This window comes from Camelina sativa, chromosome 11, assembly GCF_000633955.1.
Source record: "Camelina sativa cultivar DH55 chromosome 11, Cs, whole genome shotgun sequence".
In the NCBI taxonomy this organism is placed as follows: Eukaryota; Viridiplantae; Streptophyta; class Magnoliopsida; order Brassicales; family Brassicaceae; genus Camelina; species Camelina sativa.
The window spans coordinates 37,268,761-37,287,387 of NC_025695.1; the positions used below are offsets into that span (position 1 = coordinate 37,268,761).

At 36.7% G+C, this 18,627-nt stretch overlaps 3 protein-coding genes and 1 pseudogene across 3 annotated transcripts; 3 read left to right on the forward strand and 1 right to left on the reverse strand.

Moving 5' to 3' along the window:
• LOC104728712 lies at positions 4,088–6,487 on the forward strand. Its single transcript, XM_019232057.1, has 4 exons — positions 4,088–5,562; positions 5,648–5,720; positions 5,921–6,419; positions 6,484–6,487. Exons 1-4 carry the CDS (start codon positions 4,477–4,479, stop codon positions 6,485–6,487), a joined length of 1,662 nt encoding a protein of 553 aa, XP_019087602.1. The 5' UTR covers positions 4,088–4,476.
• On the reverse strand, positions 6,623–7,875 carry LOC104725376 (uncharacterized protein At4g04775-like). The gene is made up of 2 exons (XM_010444041.2): positions 7,399–7,875; positions 6,623–7,298 (listed from the first exon to the last, which is right to left on the reverse strand). Exons 1-2 carry the CDS (start codon positions 7,570–7,572, stop codon positions 6,999–7,001), a joined length of 474 nt encoding a protein of 157 aa, XP_010442343.1. The 5' UTR covers positions 7,573–7,875; the 3' UTR covers positions 6,623–6,998.
• LOC104725378 (LRR receptor-like serine/threonine-protein kinase RCH1) lies at positions 7,923–11,679 on the forward strand. Its single transcript, XM_019232435.1, is given in 3 exon segments — positions 7,923–8,273; positions 8,275–10,958; positions 11,151–11,679. Coding segments are annotated over 3 exon segments (3,396 nt in total). The 5' UTR covers positions 7,923–8,070; the 3' UTR covers positions 11,660–11,679.
• Positions 14,733–16,158, forward strand: LOC104728713 (annotated as a pseudogene).

Here is an 18,627-nt window from a genome sequence, read left to right on the forward strand (position 1 = left end):
CTTAGTCAACCGATCCACAATGACCCAAATAGCATCAAACATCCTGGACACTGGCAAACCAACCACAAAGTCCATAATAACCATATCCCACTTCCAGTCTGGAATGGGAAGACTCTTCAGCAATCCCCTTGGTACCTGATGCTCAGCCTTCACTAGCTGACACACATCACACCTCGCGACCCAACAAGCCACATACTTTTTCATCCCGACCCACAAGCAACTATAATTCCAATATTCCAAACAATCAACAAACAAAGCATACAAACCAGGAAAAACAAACATCATCTCGCTGGAAGGGAGGTGTCGACCGACACCAGCCAAGTGTCGACCGACACCAGCCAAGTGTCGATCGACACTGGCTCTTGTTGTCTACCGACACTATCCCACAGTGTCTATCGATGCCTCTTCTGGTGTCGATCGACACTACCTCTGCAACCACGATCCGCACGAAGCCGAGAGTCAAATCTCGCTCCCAAACTCTACCTAATCGCCCAATACTCAAAACCCAAGCCATATACATCCGTAGGAACCTATAGCAATCCATCCCAGCAAGAAAAACACACAAAAGCAGCAACAAAAAAGCAAGAACAAGGAATCACAGGCTTAGATCCGCCATGGTCATGCACTCACCTCTTTGCAGGAAGATTCTGACCAACAGCGACGAATCCAACCTTCCTAGCAAGCTTCTAACTCCTTCCTAGCCTTGGATCTCTCAAGAAACAGAAAGGAATCTCACCAATCTCTCTCAAAAGCTCAAGAACAATGTTTTCTCCCTTTTCTCTCAAAAACAACAAAGCGGCAACACAAAACACTTCCCCAAAGCCCTCTTCTGCGACAAAACACTTAAATAGTTCGGTTCAATGGTTTTCCCTAAACCAAACCGACCAAAATCGACAATTAAGTCAATCTGGTCGAACTAGAAACTATTGGTGTCAATCGACACCACCCTTGGTGTCGATCGACACCCACCCCCAAAACGCAGAGTTTTGGTTCACGGGTGTTACACCTCCTTGACTGGACGCCCATTTCAAAAACATGTCACCCTCTAAGCTTCGCAGATCCATGTGTGCTTCCACCGGAGATGCAAATTAACTCCCCTGGGTATCCACAATATCCATAGAATCCCTGTCGATGAGCTCTGAACCTGAATTTGGCCTGCTAGCATTCCAAATGGTCTTGCCCAACTTCAAAAATCTCAGGTCTACTCTATTCTATTCTTTTGTTATCTGGTAGACATTATCTAGGTTATTTGGTAGAACTCAGTGTACAAAGACTGCATCTGAGAATCCACTTACCTAGAATGTTTTGGATTAACAAAGTGTTTGGTAGATCCCTGGTTATTGCTCAATTTGTGACATTTTTCTGCTGGGTTGCTAAACTGGAAGAATCAAGTCATATGTATCTCTACTATATCTAGCGATTCTAGTTCTCAACCAAACCCCTTTAACCACACCATGTTTGTGTTAATGACAACCCAAGCCAGTTTCACATGTTACATTGTCAATCCGACTGCATGCTTTGTGTGGATTTCTTAATCTCTTTGGCAAAGAGCGCCATATGAGAGAGAGAACCTACTTTTATTGCTATGGCTTGTGATATCTCTTTGGCTTTTGTTGGTCTTTGCTTCCCTTGTATGTTCTTATTATGCAATTTGTTGCCCTATGGTCTATTACCCTTGACTCCAACGGTTTTATCTGACGAGTTTAATCAAACCACTTTCAGAATCATCCCCACCATCTGGACTGCAGCCCGAATCCCTGCCAATGCATTGCTTCTGCTATTACTCCTCGCTCCGGTGAGATTCTTGGCGCTGATTCATCTATCAACGTCACAATGTCCTATGACCGTAACTAATTTGTCATCTATCAAGTTCTTCGATGATGATCAGTCTTGCAACCATGAACTCACATGTCTCAAGCTGTTTCTTAGCGTTTCACAGCTCTCATGGACCCTTGCTTGATGGTTTTTTTCTCTTTGTTTGTAGCTTTGGAGAAAGTATATCCTTTTAGTCCTATTAACCTTTTGAATTTTGGGATTTTGTCTTCCTCTACTTGTAATGTTTCTATTTGGATGAATGAAATCAACAGTTTGTCCAAAAAAGAAAAAATGATATTGATTCGAGTAAACTATCGTCATTCCCATCATTTCAAAAATTATAAAGTCGGTTTTTAAAAGTGATTTTGTTGGTGTGGGATTTAGCACCCACAACATACTGATCTAAACCAAAGGTAAACCTGTAACGCCCCGACCGCCACCTCTTAGTAGGCCCCAAGTCCACTCCCAGTCCATGGTCCCACTTTTTTTAATGGGCCTCATGTCCTCTCACTAGGTATGTGAGTCCATCCATATTTGACGGTCGGTTTGCTACGTCAGGGAGGTTTAAAAACTTGTTACCGTCCCTTCAAATCACCACGTGATATTTCCCTGTGTTTTGTCCTCACTCGCACAGTCACTTTCCGGAAGGTCACCCATCCTAAGAATACTCCAGCTCAAGCACGCTTAACTCTGGATTTCTCTTAGGACCCTTGACCGAAAAGATAAGTGCACTTTGGTGACATATGTGGCCAAATCAATTCTTTTAAACCTCTACACATGTCCCTGAAATCAGGGTGTCATAAAACCGATCAGTTCTGAAGATCAACTAGATTAGGAGATCTCCCTTTTGGGCCGGTTAAACAGACTTGTAAGCGGAAGCCCACCGAAGTTAGCCGCCGACCACCGAGACTGCCTCCAAGTCCGACATGATCATTAAAAGGGAAATTTACCTTATATTCAATCTGAGATTTAAAGAAAATAAGATTATCTTGTAATCAAGGCACTCGTATAAATATAGGGGTACCCGGCCCTCTTTCCTTGTAAAAGATCCAAAAATTAATACAAAAAACCATAGTTCTTCAATTAATATTGAGAAATCCCTAACTTGTTTTTCAAGATATCTCAATTCTTCTTTTACTTTCTAGCTTTGATCCAGTTTTCGAGAGAGATATTAATTGAATTTGTTTTTCTTTTTAAACAAATTCATTTTGTGAATTCTAGATTCCAACAGATTTCAATAAACCGACATATTTGTTGTAGTGATATCCACTTATATCACTTTCTAATTATTAATAAGATATAATTCTATAATAATGAAATACTAATAAATTTATGTAATTACTTAATGATAGATGATATAAAACATGTTGCTTAACATCAATTATTCAATTAAAATAGATGATATCATTTTTGATATTCAAAAACAAAATTGAGACAAATTAATATATTTATTAATATTGCTTATTACAAGAAATGCATCATTTTTTTTTTTTCTGCGCCAAGGTAAGGTATGGACAATAAGTGTATACAGTAATACACGGAGATTACTTGAAACGAGGAAGAATCTTAAACGCTCGGCTCACGTCTCGAAAACAAACCAACTCACAATCCTGACTTAATTGAGGAAAACAATGCAAAAACACATGCTCTCATTTCCTATCGTAATCTTGTAGTAATTATATTTCAAGTTTCGATTTTTGTATATTTATTCTAAAATATTTGCTCATACATCAAAGCACATAATGGTAGTAAGTACTTGGTTATTTCATTCCCTTGTGTTATTTTTATCTCACTCTAACATTTCTTTTTTGGTCAAAAAACGCTTTCACATTGTATTATAGTATCAAATATCAACGGTAAGTTTAACTAAATTAAGTAGTACATGAACTGATAAATTCTAGTATATGAAGGCTAGTCATGGATGGTTTATGAACTGATAAATTCATTCTAAAATTGGAGAACTATATAGGGTTCGAATTTTTTCATTATCAACTATTGTTGGCCAATATTAATGTTTTAAGTACTTAGAATATTAGATTGGTTAAAGTCCTTGATTCACCACTATGTATATATATTTGAACAATTCATTTTTTTTTTCTTTTGAGATATTTTATGTATATAACTATTGACTTTTGTCATTTATGGATAGTGTCTGTGCAAACAGATTACGAAGAAAAAGCTAATGACTGTAATTAAATTAATCTAAAAAACAAAGAACAGAACCCCGAGGTAAAAGAAAAAGCCAGAGCATATGAAGTTTAGTACTTGGGAAAACGTCCTGGTTTCCCATGAGAACTATGATATCGTACCAGATGGAGCCCGATCTTTACCCCCGTCCCAGATGGCTCTCCTGAAATTCTTTTCAATCTATATACCCATATATCTGTAATTTACGTTTTGTATCTCCATGAGAATAGAAGATATCATCTATTTCACCATTGCTATAGGTTTAATTGGTTTACTATTTGATTAACCGAGTGACGAAGTTTACAAACCAAAATAAACCTGATTTCGACCCGATTAAAACCTGATTTTGACCCGATTAGAAACATAACCCTCAACCGAGAAATCCCTAAAATCACATTTTAACCTCTTTTTTGTTTTCTCTCGCGACGAACCCTAGAAAATCAAATTTCACCATCGATTTCTCAAATTGAATCGATGGATTTAATAATCCGATCTGGTTTTGGGCAACAAGATGGTATTGGGCAAAGAGATGGTGTTGGAGAACGAGAGTACGATGAAGAAGGAGAGGATCGAGATGAATTTCACGTCGATATGCTTGCTCAGGAATTTACCGATGCTGAAGAGTCGATTCGTCATGATACGTACCCAGAAAGTGACGACGAGGAAGAAGGTCGTGGTCGTGGTGCGGGTCGTGGTCGTGGTGCGGGTCCAGAGAGGGTGTTTACGGATATCGGACGTGGTGATGGAACTTTGTGGAAAGACCAATCCTTCTACAATGGGGTCGCATTCAAGGAGAGTGTCTTGGACTATGCACTACATACTGGTTACAATTTGAAGCAATACAGGTATGACAAAGATAAACTCGGGTTTAGATGTGTTGGGGATAAGGGCAATTGTGAGTGGAAAGTGTTTGCTGCACTTCTTCCAAACGCATCTTTGTGGAAGATTACGAAATACATTGATAAGCATTGTTGTACCCCCAATGGCGAGTGTGAGATGTTTAAGGTCCCAGTCATAGCTAGAATTTTTCTCGATAAGATTAGAGAGGAACCGGATCATTACAAGCCTTTGAGGATTGAACAGATTATCATGGAAAGGTGGAAGATATCCGCTACTAGGCCACAATGTCAAGCTGCTCGGAGAAAGGCTTTGGGATGGATAGAGTATGAGTATGAACAACAGTTTGCACGACTGCGAGATTACCAAGCTGAGATCTTGGAAGCAAATCCAGGGTCTGTTGTGGAGATTGATACAATTAAGAATGATGCTGGTCAAGACGTCTTCAATCGGTTTTATGTTTGTTTCGATGCCCTTAGAAGAACTTGGAAACAGACTTGCCGGCCAATAATAGGAGTTGATGGCGCCTTCTTAAAGGCAAAGATCAAGGGACAGTTGCTTGCTGCATTAGGCAGAGATGCAGACAATGGCATCTATCCAATAGCCTGGTGTGTTGTTCAAGTTGAGAACAAAGACAATTGGTTATGGTTTGTGAAGAGATTGAAGACTGACCTGGATCTAAACGAGGGAGATGGTTACATTTTAGTGTCTGATCGACAAAAGGTATGTATCTAACTAATTTATTATATTGGTTAATAAATGTGAATGCTCTCGTTTTTAATATGTTTGGTTTTTGGTTCTCAATTAGGGGTTGATAAAAGCTGTGGAGTTGGAGTTACCACAAATAGAGCATAGAATGTGTGTTAGATGTTGGAGAAACCGTTTGTGGCAATGTTGGAGACAGTTAGAAGACTGTCTATGGTTCGGATTGCCAAGCGTTCAGCTCTCTCTCATTCTCACAAAGGTAATTAACTTTATTCAAAATTTAATGCAATTTTCTACGATTGTCTATGATTTTATTCAAAGACTGTCTATGATTTCTACATATTTAATGCAATGTTCTTGGTTTTTGATGTTTCAGGTTTATGTACTCCATATGTGGCAAGGTTTCTTGCTAAAGAGCATGACAAAGCTTCGGAATGCCAGGTGCATCCTTCTACTAATGGGTGCTTTGAAGTCACACTGGATGGAGACAAACACAGAGTTAGTTTACAAAATATGACTTGTACCTGCAAAAAATATCAAATATGTGGTATTCCATGTGAGCATGCCTATGGAGTGATTCTGAAGAGGACGTTAAGTGCTGATGACTATGTCTGCCAGTGGTTTCGAACTGCTATGTGGAGGCTTAACTACACAAATGGCATTACTCCACAAAGGGGTGCTCGTCATTGGCCTTCGACTTTAGGTGAGAATGTTCATGTTCCACCTGAGCCACCACAACCTGGGAGAAAGAAGATAACCAAGGCAGACAAGAAGAGGAAGCCAGGTGTAAATGAGTCTCCTGTCAAGAAGAAACCAAAACATAAAAAAAGGATAATGCACTGTGGAATTTGTGGTTCTGATCAGCATAACCGTAGGTACCACCAGAAGAAGAATCAAACACAGGTTGTTAATCGGTTTTTTCTCATTTTATTTCTCAAGATGAGTCTCTTGTTCTCATTTTTTGAAATTTGCGGTTTTTCAGGCTTCTCAGGGTGGTGGAGGAGAAGTTGTTCAAGGTGGTGGACTTTCTCAAGATGGTGGTGGACTTTCTCAATCTGGTGGAGGAGAAGTTGTTCAGGGTGGTGGAGGACTATCTCAAGGTGGTGGAGGACTTTCACAAGCCTGAATATTGAAGATTATGGTAGTAGGGGTCTGTTTTTTGGTTTAAGAGACTAGTTGGATCTGTATTTTGGTCGAATAGACTAGTAGGGTTATGTTTTTGGTCTGTGATCATGTTGAGAACATGATTTCAAAACGTTATCATTCTGCTTGTTTTCAGAACATGTGTTCATCATGTTCTGCCTTTTATGAAATGTGGAATGTCTTATCTTATTAAATGCAATAGCAACACCAACAGGAGTTCACACTCAACACCAAAACAAACAAGAGCATAAAGCAGAGCATACAACCGAACAACAATAGATTACAACCGAACAATAGTTTACAATAGCTCATCATACAAGCTTAAACAGAGCAAACAAGATCATAAAACCGAAAACACATACAATTATACTCTTATTCATCCTACATTGCAATTCAGCTTTTGCTTCCAACAAAACTTCTTCAACCCTCTCACAAAGCTCTTTTTCGAACTCCATTTGCATCTTCTCAAATTTCAGCTTCTGTTCTTGCAATGTCTCTATTGTACGCTCTTTCATCTCTTCTTTTACTCTCTCAAATTGAACACCCAATGTTGCTACCTCGTCCAACAATGCCTCATCGACCCACTTAAAGATGTGGTTATCGTTCACAAGCTAACATTATATCATAGAATACAATGAAAATTGATGAGAAGGATTAGGCTCGGATTTGGATTAGGTCGATGTCTACATCAAACAAAGCATAACATAGTACCTTCTTTGCTGCTGCTTCTCGACATCGAAAGTATCTCCGAGAAGGATTAGGCTCGGATTTGGAATTCTTTGCCACGATGTGTTCCCCACACCAGCATCTCTTAGGCACGCCAACGACGAATCCTCTTTGTCGAACATTTGATGAACCACTCGAACCTCCAGAAACGGTACTCATGGTTGCAAAGATCGATTTAAGAATTTTATGCTTTTAGGGTTTGAGGATTTGGGGATTTTAATGGAGTTATAGATGTGTTATAGATGTATCGTCTCGGGTCGGATTATTAACATCAGTCAGGTTTTATTTTTGGTTTTCTATTTGGTATGAACGGTATCGTATCGGTTCACTCTTTAAACCGATAACATCCCGATATATGGGTATATAGATTGAGAAGAATTTCATGAGAGCCATCTGGGACGGGGGTAAAGATCGGGCTCCATCTGGTACGATATCATAGTTCTCATGGGGAACCAGGACGTTTTCCCTTAGTACTTTCATAATATATACATTTCGTTTATAATCTTTCTTTCTTCTTCTTGCTTATTTCTAAAGCAAAACTTCCCTAAACCCTACGCCAAAGAGAGAGAGACTCAAATCGATGCAGAACCAAGAAGGCTGGTTTTTTATTTGAGAGCCAAATGCAAAATAAAAATAAAAATCTCCTTGTCTTTGCAAATGCCGATTCCAAGAAAAGCCTTAACTGTTGTTTCTCATTTTCCCATTACCTTCTCTCTGTTTTTAGCTTTCTTCATCTCCTCGACCTCCGCATCGACCAATGAAGTTGCAGCTTTGATTTCTTGGCTTCACAGCTCGACGATCTCGCCGCCTCCGTCAGTATTCTCCGGTTGGAATCCTTCTGACTCAGAACCATGTCAATGGCACTTGCTCCTCCTCCGAGAACAAACTCGTTACAGAGATCAATGTCGTCTCTGTTCAATTAGCTTTACCTTTCCCTCCTAACATCTCTTCGTTTACCTCACTTCAGAAACTCGTTATCTCCAACACTAATCTCACTGGAAGTATGTCTTCTGAGATAGGAGATTGTTCTGAGCTTAGAGTTATTGATTTGAGCTCAAACAGTCTTGTTGGTGAAATACCTTCAAGTCTTGGTAAGCTCAAGAATCTCCAAGAACTCAGTTTAAACTCCAATGGCCTCACTGGAAAGATCCCACCGGAACTTGGCGACTGCCTTGCTCTCAAGAATCTTGAGATATTCGACAATTACTTATCGGGAAATCTACCGCTAGAGCTTGGAAAGATCTCGACTCTGGAGAGCATAAGAGCCGGAGGAAACTCAGAGCTTTCAGGGAAGATCCCAGAGGAGATTGGAAACTGTCTGAATCTGACGGTTTTAGGGCTCGCCGCTACGAAAATATCCGGTTCTTTACCTGTTTCGTTGGGTAAACTAAGTAAGCTTCAGTCTTTATCGGTGTATTCCACAATGCTCTCAGGTGAGATACCTAAAGAGCTTGGAAACTGCTCTGAACTTATCAATCTGTTCCTATATGACAATGACTTGTCCGGCACGCTACCAAAAGAGCTTGGAAAGCTTCAAAACCTAGACAAGATGCTTCTATGGCAAAATAATCTACACGGACCCATCCCTGAGGAGATTGGATTCATTCAAAGCTTAAATGCCATTGATCTTTCTATGAACTATTTCTCAGGAACCATCCCTGAATCGTTCGGTAACTTGTCGAATCTCCAAGAGCTTATGCTTAGCAGTAACAACATCACCGGGTCAATACCTTCGGTTCTAAGTAACTGCACACAGCTTGTTCAGTTGCAGATTGACGCCAATCAGATTTCAGGTTTGATTCCGCCGGAGATTGGATTGCTTAAGGAGCTCAACATCTTCTTGGGATGGCAGAATAAGCTAGAAGGGAATATTCCGGCAGAGCTAGCCGATTGTCAGAATCTTCAAGCTCTTGACTTGTCTCAGAATTTTCTCACAGGAGCTATACCTTCTGGATTGTTTCAGCTTCGTAATCTGACTAAGCTCTTGCTTATATCCAATGCCATCTCCGGTGTTATCCCACCGGAGATCGGAAACTGCACTTCACTTGTCAGATTAAGGCTTGTCAATAACAGAATCACAGGAACAATCCCTAAAGGAATAGGGTTTCTTCAGAACCTTAGCTTCCTCGACTTGTCTGAGAAAAATCTCTCCGGTCAGGTTCCTTCAGAGATAAGCAACTGCAGACAACTCCAGATGCTGAACTTGAGCAACAACACTCTTCGAGGTTATCTCCCTCTCTCTTTGTCTTCTTTAACAAAGCTTCAGGTACTTGATGTCTCTTCAAATGACTTGACTGGTAAGATACCTGATAGTCTAGGTCATCTCGTTTCGGTCAATCGGCTCATTCTTAGTAAAAATTCCTTCAGTGGTGTCATCCCTTCGTCTCTCGGTCACTGCACCAATCTTCAGCTTCTTGATCTCAGCAGTAATAACATCTCTGGAACCATACCAGAGGAACTCTTTGACATTGAAGATCTAGACATTGCCTTAAACTTAAGCTGGAACTCATTAGATGGCTTTATCCCAGCAAGGATCTCAGCGCTTAACCGCTTATACGTGCTGGATATTTCGCATAACATGCTTTCAGGCGACCTCTTCGCGCTATCCGGTCTAGAAAACTTAGTCTCTCTGAATATCTCTTACAATAGATTCTCAGGTTATCTCCCAGACAGTAAAGTGTTTAGACAGCTGGTTGGAGCAGAGATGGAAGGAAATAATGGACTATGTTCCAAAGGTTTAAGGTCTTGTTTCGTCAGTAACAGTACACAGTTAAGTACACAGCGCGGTCTCCACTCACAGAGATTAAAGATAGCCATTGGATTGCTAATCAGTGTGACAGCGGTTCTAGCGGTATTAGGCGTGTTAGCGGTTTTACGGGCAAGACAAATGATTCGGGACGGTAACGATTCAGAGACTGGAGAAAATATGTGGACATGGCAATTCACACCTTTTCAGAAACTCAACTTCACAGTCGAACACGTACTCAAGTGCTTGGTAGAAGGTAATGTTATAGGAAAAGGTTGTTCTGGGATAGTGTACAAAGCTGAAATGCCTAACCGAGAAGTCATCGCAGTGAAAAAACTCTGGCCAGTGACAGTGACGTTGCCTAATCTGAATGAGAAGATTAAAACATTTGGAGTTCGAGATTCATTCTCAGCTGAAGTCAAAACACTTGGATCGATCAGACACAAGAACATTGTAAGGTTCTTGGGATGTTGTTGGAACAAGAACACTAGACTTCTTATGTATGATTATATGTCAAATGGGAGTTTGGGAAGTTTGCTTCACGAGAGAAATGGAGTTTGCAGCCTAGGATGGGAGGTTAGGTATAGGATTATACTGGGTGCAGCTCAGGGTTTGGCTTACTTGCACCATGACTGTGCTCCTCCCATTGTTCATAGAGACATCAAGGCTAATAATATTCTGATTGGTCCAGATTTTGAACCTTATATTGGAGATTTCGGGCTTGCTAAGCTTGTTGACGATGGGGATTTCGCTCGTTCTTCCAACACCATTGCTGGTTCATATGGTTACATAGCTCCAGGTACTTCCCTCATTTTCTATTTTCCTACTAATTAATAGATTGACTTGAGACATCATAGTTACTAGGATATATAGTAGGATTCTAATCAAATTTGTAGAAATTTGTAGTAGTATTAGGGGACTTAATTAATCCATCCCTAGTTACTAGCAGAAAATATCAATTGGTAATAATCTTATATATTCCCATATGTAGAATACGGATACTCAATGAAGATAACAGAGAAAAGCGACGTGTATAGCTACGGAGTCGTGGTTCTAGAGGTACTAACGGGTAAGAAACCGATCGATCCAACGATACAAGACGGTCTCCACATAGTGGACTGGGTCAAGAAAATCAGAGATATACAAGTAATCGACCAAACATTGCAAGCGAGACCAGAGTCAGAGGTCGAAGAGATGATGCAAACGCTAGGAGTCGCGCTTCTATGCGTTAATCCAATACCCGAAGACAGGCCTACAATGAAAGATGTGGCTGCTATGCTTAGTGAGATACGTCAAGAAAGAGAGGAATCAATGATAGTTGATGGTTCTTCGGGAAGTTGTAACAATGGAGGAGAACGTCGCAGAGATGATTCTACTTCATCGGTAATGCAACAAACGGCTAAGTATTTGAGAAGTAGTAGCACGAGTTTTTCGGCGTCTTCTTTGCTTTACTCTTCTTCTTCTTCTGCTACTTCCAATGCTAGACCAAATCTTAAATAGATGGGTAATTATGTTTCTAAGTGAACAAGCTTCTACGTCTGATGTTTTTTTTAATCTATATAACGTTGAGATGAACTCTTTGTTTTCAACCAAGAAGATATTAACGAGACTAATCTCGTCTTTGAAAGCAATCTCAAACAAGATAGATTATGCTCTTAAAGAGCTTATTGATAGAGAAATCTAAAACTGAAAAATGAGATAGCTCATAGAGCTTTATTCAAGTGCATAAAGAAAAGGGGAAGATGAATAAACTAGATTGTCACCAAGAGATTAGGATTTGATTGAACTTCACAAGAGCCATGTGTATAGGAGATTAGTCGATCTCACTCAGAGGTATTTGCGACCTCTCTGTCTCACTAAGAGCTCAGGTTTCCTTTAGTCGATCTTCCTTGTTATTTGCTTCTCATCTATTAGCCAACTACACTTAGCATAAAACCAATCTGTTTCTCTCTTTGACATTGTAACAAACACCTTGTGTGCGCCCAATTAATACCTCCATGACCCTAAAATATACAAAATAACAGAGGGGGTGAGACCAATGTTTGAAGCCAAAGACAATGTCAAATTTTACCTGTGATCTATGGATAAATGGCATAATGATTTCCCATTTCTGTCTCTAATCTTTTCAATTCGTCCCCTGCAAAGTAAATAAACAAACTCGTTCTTCTTATTGAGTATCTTCGTTTTTTGCTACCGGAAGCAATCATGATTCCGATCACAAAGAACATCTAAGGCCATTCATTCGATTCGATTGTTTTGGTATTGGCACTAAAAAAAATGGTTGATTGCATCACTTAAATAGTATCACAAAAGTAAATGATATTAATTTAAATGACTTATTAATAAATGATGCATGCTTATGTATTTAGCATCAGTTATTATTATTGATGTCGTAATCAAATAATTTGACATCAGTTAAATAAAAGTGATATAATTTATTTGAATTTGCATCAATTCAAAAAAATTTAATAGAAAATATAATTTACATCACTTAATATAATGATAAAAATTTTATATCAATTAAATAAATGATACAAAACTGATATCAATAATAAAATGATGTTAATTCACGCACATTCGATTTAAATTAAATAAATATATGTATTCCAGAAATTTATTATATCAGTTGCATATAACTGATGCAAGTTAATATTAATTTACATGTGTCAAAACTCAAAATATTCAATATTAATCTCTTTTATTCTCCAAGGATCAATTTATTTTTCCATAAAAAATCAGAATCAAACATATATTACTATTTCCCAAAAAAAGTTTTATAAATTTCTATTATTAATTATTTTAAAGATACGAAAATAATATTTTTTAAAATAGAAATGATGTTTATGTTTATTTTATTTATGAAAATATAATAAATACGTTTTCCACCTAACAAACCTGCAAAAATATTTTTTTTTCAAAATAATTAATCATTATTTCACAAATATTTCCATAATTAATAATTATTAAAAAAATCGTAAATGTTTAAAAATCACTATTATCACAAATGTTTAAAAATCAATATTATCACAATTAATCAATATTATCACAAATGTTTAAAAATTAATATTATCACAAATATTTTCCATAAATAATAATTATAAAAATAAAAGAAAACAGATATGTTTAGATATCGTAACCTGTTCTCCATCTATATAAGAAAAAAAAAATTGAGAGTGATCAAATCAAAAACTTTAGTAGAAGTTCTTCTTTGAATGTCAACAAGACAACCACTGGTAAATCAAATTATGCATTTACAACACATCTTCAACATATAATCATCACATCTAAAACATTTAAAGGTAAAATTTATTTTCTTCTCCCTATTTTATATCAAGTTTTTTTTATGATCAAATATAGAATTCTAATTGTTCCTCTGTTATTTTTGTTTATGTACTCAGAAAATCTCAAGATGAAACAATAATGTCATGAAGACAATGGAAAAAAAAGGGAGGGAACAAAAGCAATATGTGTTTCATATAAGAAGATACATATGACACTTCAGCAAGAAGAAAAAAAGCTCAGTTATCAATTTATGATCTGAGTTCATATCAGTCTTTTTTTTTCTGTTTGTAATTCAACGTTGAATTTATGATCTGATCAGTTCATATCAGTTTTTTTTTCTTTTTGTTGAATCTATATTAAATTAGATGCATTGTATTTATGTTTATTTATTTATTTTGTAAATAACAATTTTAATAAAAGATATTAGTACATATTCGAAAAGATTTTAATAGATATCAAACACAATTTTTTTCATATTAAAATAATTTCGAAAATATTTTAAATAAATGAATCTGTTATTATTATTAAAACAAGAAATATTTTATTAGTATCAGTTATTCATAAATGATACCAAATATTAAAATCATTTATAAAAACTGACACAATAATTTAAAATCATTTGTTATAACTGATTTAATATAACATTAGTTTGAAATAAATTGATGTAAATTATTTGCATCAACAAATAATAAATAATTTTTTAAAGTGATACAAATTATATTTACATCATTTAAATCTGATGCAAATATAGAAAAAAAATGATTTAAAACAACACATTTTTTGTAGTGCGGCTATAAAACAGCTGGATAACTTGAAGAAATTGTCTTGTCTAAGGTCCGGGAAATCAAAATTAATAATGTACTGTACAAAAGCATCTCTCCAAAACATGTTTCAGTGAGACAAAAAAGACACTTAACTTGATAACATCATGAGAATGTGAAACTGGAGATAAAATGTCTCCTTTTATTATCGAAAAAAAAAACTAAAACAAATCGGGTTACGGTCGATTTCAAATTCATAAAACAATATAGACATCCTTTTATTTGGAAAAAAAGATTAAGCCATAAAAAATGGAAAAAAGGAAATAAATATTAATTAATAAACAATAATTTCCTTTGGATTTGGGTCCTAGGTTTTGATAGAAAACCAAACCTAAGGCCGCAGACGGCCAGACCTAATCATAGAGAGCCTAACTACGGACGTGAGAGAGAGAGATTAAAGAAGCTTTTACAAGGTGCTTTTTGATTAATCCACAAGAGAATCCCTAAAGCTTCTTCTGCGTTCCGAGTATATGACAACTCTTGAAGATTCTTTTTACACAGATCTGGACGACTTATCTGATAACGAAACCGAACTAGAAGATGGAAGAGACAAGGAAGAAAAGATTGATATGGACATGGCAGAGTTAGAAGAAACCCTTAACTATGATGATCTCGAGAGCGTTTCTAAGCTACAGAAAACTCAGAGATACGCTGATACAATGCAGAAAGTGGAACAGGCAGCTCTCGGAAAGGATTTAGAGATATTCGAAGATGATCTTGAATACAACAAGCTAATTGTGGATTGCAATAAGCTCTTGGTTGATATAGAGAATGAGATTGTCATCATCCACAACTTTATCCGCGACAAGTACAAAGTTAAGTTCCAAGAGCTTGAGACGCTGGTACATGACCCAATCGATTATGCCCGTGTTGTGAAAAAAATTGGGAATGAGACAGATTTAACAACCCTTGTTGATCTCGAAGACCTTGATCTTCGACCAGCGACTAATATTGCTCTTTCACTTGCTTCTTTAACCACAAAAGGGAACCCACTTCCAGATGATGTCCTACGTAAGACGTTAGACGGTTGTGATCGGGTTCTTGATCTTGACTCCGCAAGAAAGAAGGCTCTTGACTTTGTCGAAAGCAAGATGAGATACATCGCACCAAATCTCTCGGCCATTGTCGGGAGTGCTGTTGCAGCCAAGCTCATGGGAACTGCTGGAGGTTTATCAGCACTTGCAAAAATGCCTGCCTGTAATGTTCTACTTCTTGGCCACAAGAGGAAGAACCTAGTCGGATTCTCTACTCAACGTCACAGTCTCGTGTGGGTTATCTAGAGCAGACAGAAATTTTCCAAAGCACGCCTCCTGGACTTCGAAGTCGCGCTAGAAGGCTCTTGGCTTCAAAATCGACTTTGGCGGCTAGAGTTGACGCTACTAGAGGAGATCCATCTGAAACAAAAGGGAAAGCTTTGAGGGAAGTAATCTGCAAGACTATTGGTAAGTGGCAAGAACCTTCTCCTGCAAGGCAACCTAAGCCACTTCTTGTTCCTTATTCTGAGCCTAAAAAGAGAAGGGGTGGTATCCGTCTAAGAAAAAGGAAAGAAAGGTATCAAGTGACAGACATGAGGAAGTTAACCAACAGGGTATCCTTTGGTACACCCGAAGAGAGCTCTCTTGGTGATGGATACGGTGATGGATATGGAATGCTTGGTCAGGCTGGGAGCAATAGGCTGCGTGTTTCGAGGAAGCTTAAAATTAATGCTAAAAAGCGACCGAACACAGGTGGTGCTACTACCTCTGGTTTGAGGACATCAAGTTTGGCTTTCAGTCTTGTGCAAGGACTAGAGTTGTGCAATCCTCAAGCAATCGGATTAGGCAGTGGGATTCAAAGCAGTTACTTTTCAGAGTCAGGAGAACTCAAGAAGATGTAAACTTCCCACACAGAAAGAGAAAACTTGAATAGGACATCTCAAACGAACCTCTATTTCTCACAAATTGTTGAGACTATATTTCTAATTTATTTCAAGAATGTTTCATTAATTAGTTTTTACTAATCAAGTTATAATTGCAACCATTTTTTTTGTTTTCTGGCGACCAGAAAATGCTAAAAACAGTGTTGTTTTGTGATCTCTTTAGCTATCATCCTTAATAGCTACAACCAGTTTTGAAAATGGAACCGACATGGATGCTCGATCCAAGGATCATTGCCTACTTTCACTTGCACTGAGTCCAATCATATAATTCATGAGTCTTGGTTGATAGGTTGTAAACATATAGAGGAGAGTTTAAAGAAGAATCATTCGTGATGTTTAAGAAGTTTAAGGTAATTTGTGTATACACTGAGTTTAAACATCCAATGAGTTCAACCAATTTTGTGAAATAGATAAGATTCATTAGAATTTACTACAACTTATACATCGCATCATCTTCTGATGTATTGCAGGAATCTTAGCCTCTCATCTTAATTCCTAACAAACTTCGCCTAGGATATTTTGGCATCTCTGAAATTTATAAATATGGTTATCTTTAAGGGAACAATATGTGATGGTTGATCCATTTTAAATTTACAATAGTTATTTCTCTTTTCTTCTTAATATAAACAAAACATTTGTTTGCCAAAAAAAACCCCAAAATTTTAACTTATTGATAAATCATGGAAGTTCCGCACCATTGCCCATAATCTCCCGTCAATCGAGGTCAGTGGTTGATAATACCATGTTTAAGGCGTAAATTACTCTCCCAAAGACACTAGAACGCCACCTACTTGATGATTTTGAAATAATTTTTTTTTGTTGATTGGAAATGCAAAAAAAAATTCCTATAATACTACAGAAATCTAGTTGTATATAATGTTTCTGTTATATTTTGTGTATATATATATATATAATATATATATACTAACACCAAAAAAAAATTTATATTTTCAAAGCAATTTCCCATGCATGCTCTCCATGTGAATGCAAAAATTGTAAATAATAATAAAAGGGAAAGTCTGCCCAATCCTAGTGATGTCGCAATTTTCTATTGAATAATAAATAGTTGTTTTATAACAAAGCTTAAAGTTTTATTAGAATTTATTCAAAGATATAATAGAGTAATTGAGATTACAAAATATAAAATTAAGGAGGAAGGATATTTGAGGGTTTAGAGGATTTAGGTTTGCAGCAGCACGTTAGTCCTTTACAGTAGCCTCCAGGAAACCCCATGCCAATGCAAAGTGTCTTGCAGTCTGGTTTAACTCCATGTGCACATATACCCGGACACTTTGGATCATATATTTCTGATCTTGAGTCTAATCCTGTATAAATATTATATCCATAACCCAAAAATCAACCATTATATATCATCAATATGCTGCAAAATATATTTTAATTACTATTATAAATCTACTATTATTTTTTTTTGTCAATCAAATATTAATTAAAAAAGAACTCCACGGTTAATAGCCCAAATCGGTGGGAAAATGTTTACAAAGGAAGTTGCAGAAATAAAAGATCTAGACGACTGTGCAAGGCAACCTGCCCTCAGATTCGAGGAACGTGTAATCTTTGACAAAGAGAAAAGTGGAAAAGCTGTCTTTAGCATGTGAAAATCGTCTAAAATATTTGAAACCTACTAAAATTTATATTAAAGGAAAAACAAACATGAACAAAAATGTAATTATTTTGTGTGTGTGGGGTGGGGTGCGGGGGGGGGAGAGAAATAATATTTCTTAAATTTGTTACTGTATTCTACTTGTAAATAATTTTAGATTATACCTTACAAATAATAAGCATTAATATAATTTGGTATACTTAACTCACCTTTGATGAAAAATAATACAATGATAAAAACTGTAGTGAGATTGTATGGAGATTTCCGAACATCCATTTAAAAGAAATAGTAATCTTGGTATATTGAGAGTGAATGCTATTTATCAGTTTTTTGTAGTAGTAATTCAAGAGATTTGAGCTCTTGATATAGTCAAGTTCAAATCTAAGTCATGCATGTTTAGGTGGAAAATTAATTAGTATATAATTTGTTTTGGCAACGTGAGAAATAGCTAGTAAGGTAACTTTGACTTTTTTATACAATAAATACAATGTTATAAGAAAGAGTCTTTATTAACCCTTTAGTCAAGTTCAAATCTAAGTTATGCTTGTTTAGGTGAAAAAATTAATTAGTATATAATTTTGTTTTGGCAATGTAAAAATTAATTAGTTTATAATTTTGTTTTCTACCTTAATATAATAAACACAATAATAAGAAAGAGTCTTTATTAAGCCTTTTTAAAAAAAGTCTTTATACAATGAAATTTTTTCTCATTATTTTAAAGTGTTTCTAACAGAGTAATAGCAATAATTAAATAACTATATTTTATTTTCTATTTCCAAAATGGATGTATGACATTTTTTATAATTATGGTGATTCATCTGATGGT

Coding starts and splice junctions, on each gene's coding strand:
- LOC104728712 (XM_019232057.1), top strand. CDS start 4,477: ATGGATTTAATAATCCGATCTGGTTTTGGGCAACAAGATGGTATTGGG. Junction 5,563..5,647: donor TAGTGTCTGATCGACAAAAG/GTATGTATCTAA, acceptor GTTCTCAATTAG/GGGTTGATAAAAGCTGTGGA. Junction 5,721..5,920: donor TGTTAGATGTTGGAGAAACC/GTTTGTGGCAAT, acceptor TTGATGTTTCAG/GTTTATGTACTCCATATGTG.
- LOC104725376 (XM_010444041.2), bottom strand. CDS start 7,572: ATGAGTACCGTTTCTGGAGGTTCGAGTGGTTCATCAAATGTTCGACAA. Junction 7,299..7,398: donor GAGAAGCAGCAGCAAAGAAG/GTACTATGTTAT, acceptor ATATAATGTTAG/CTTGTGAACGATAACCACAT.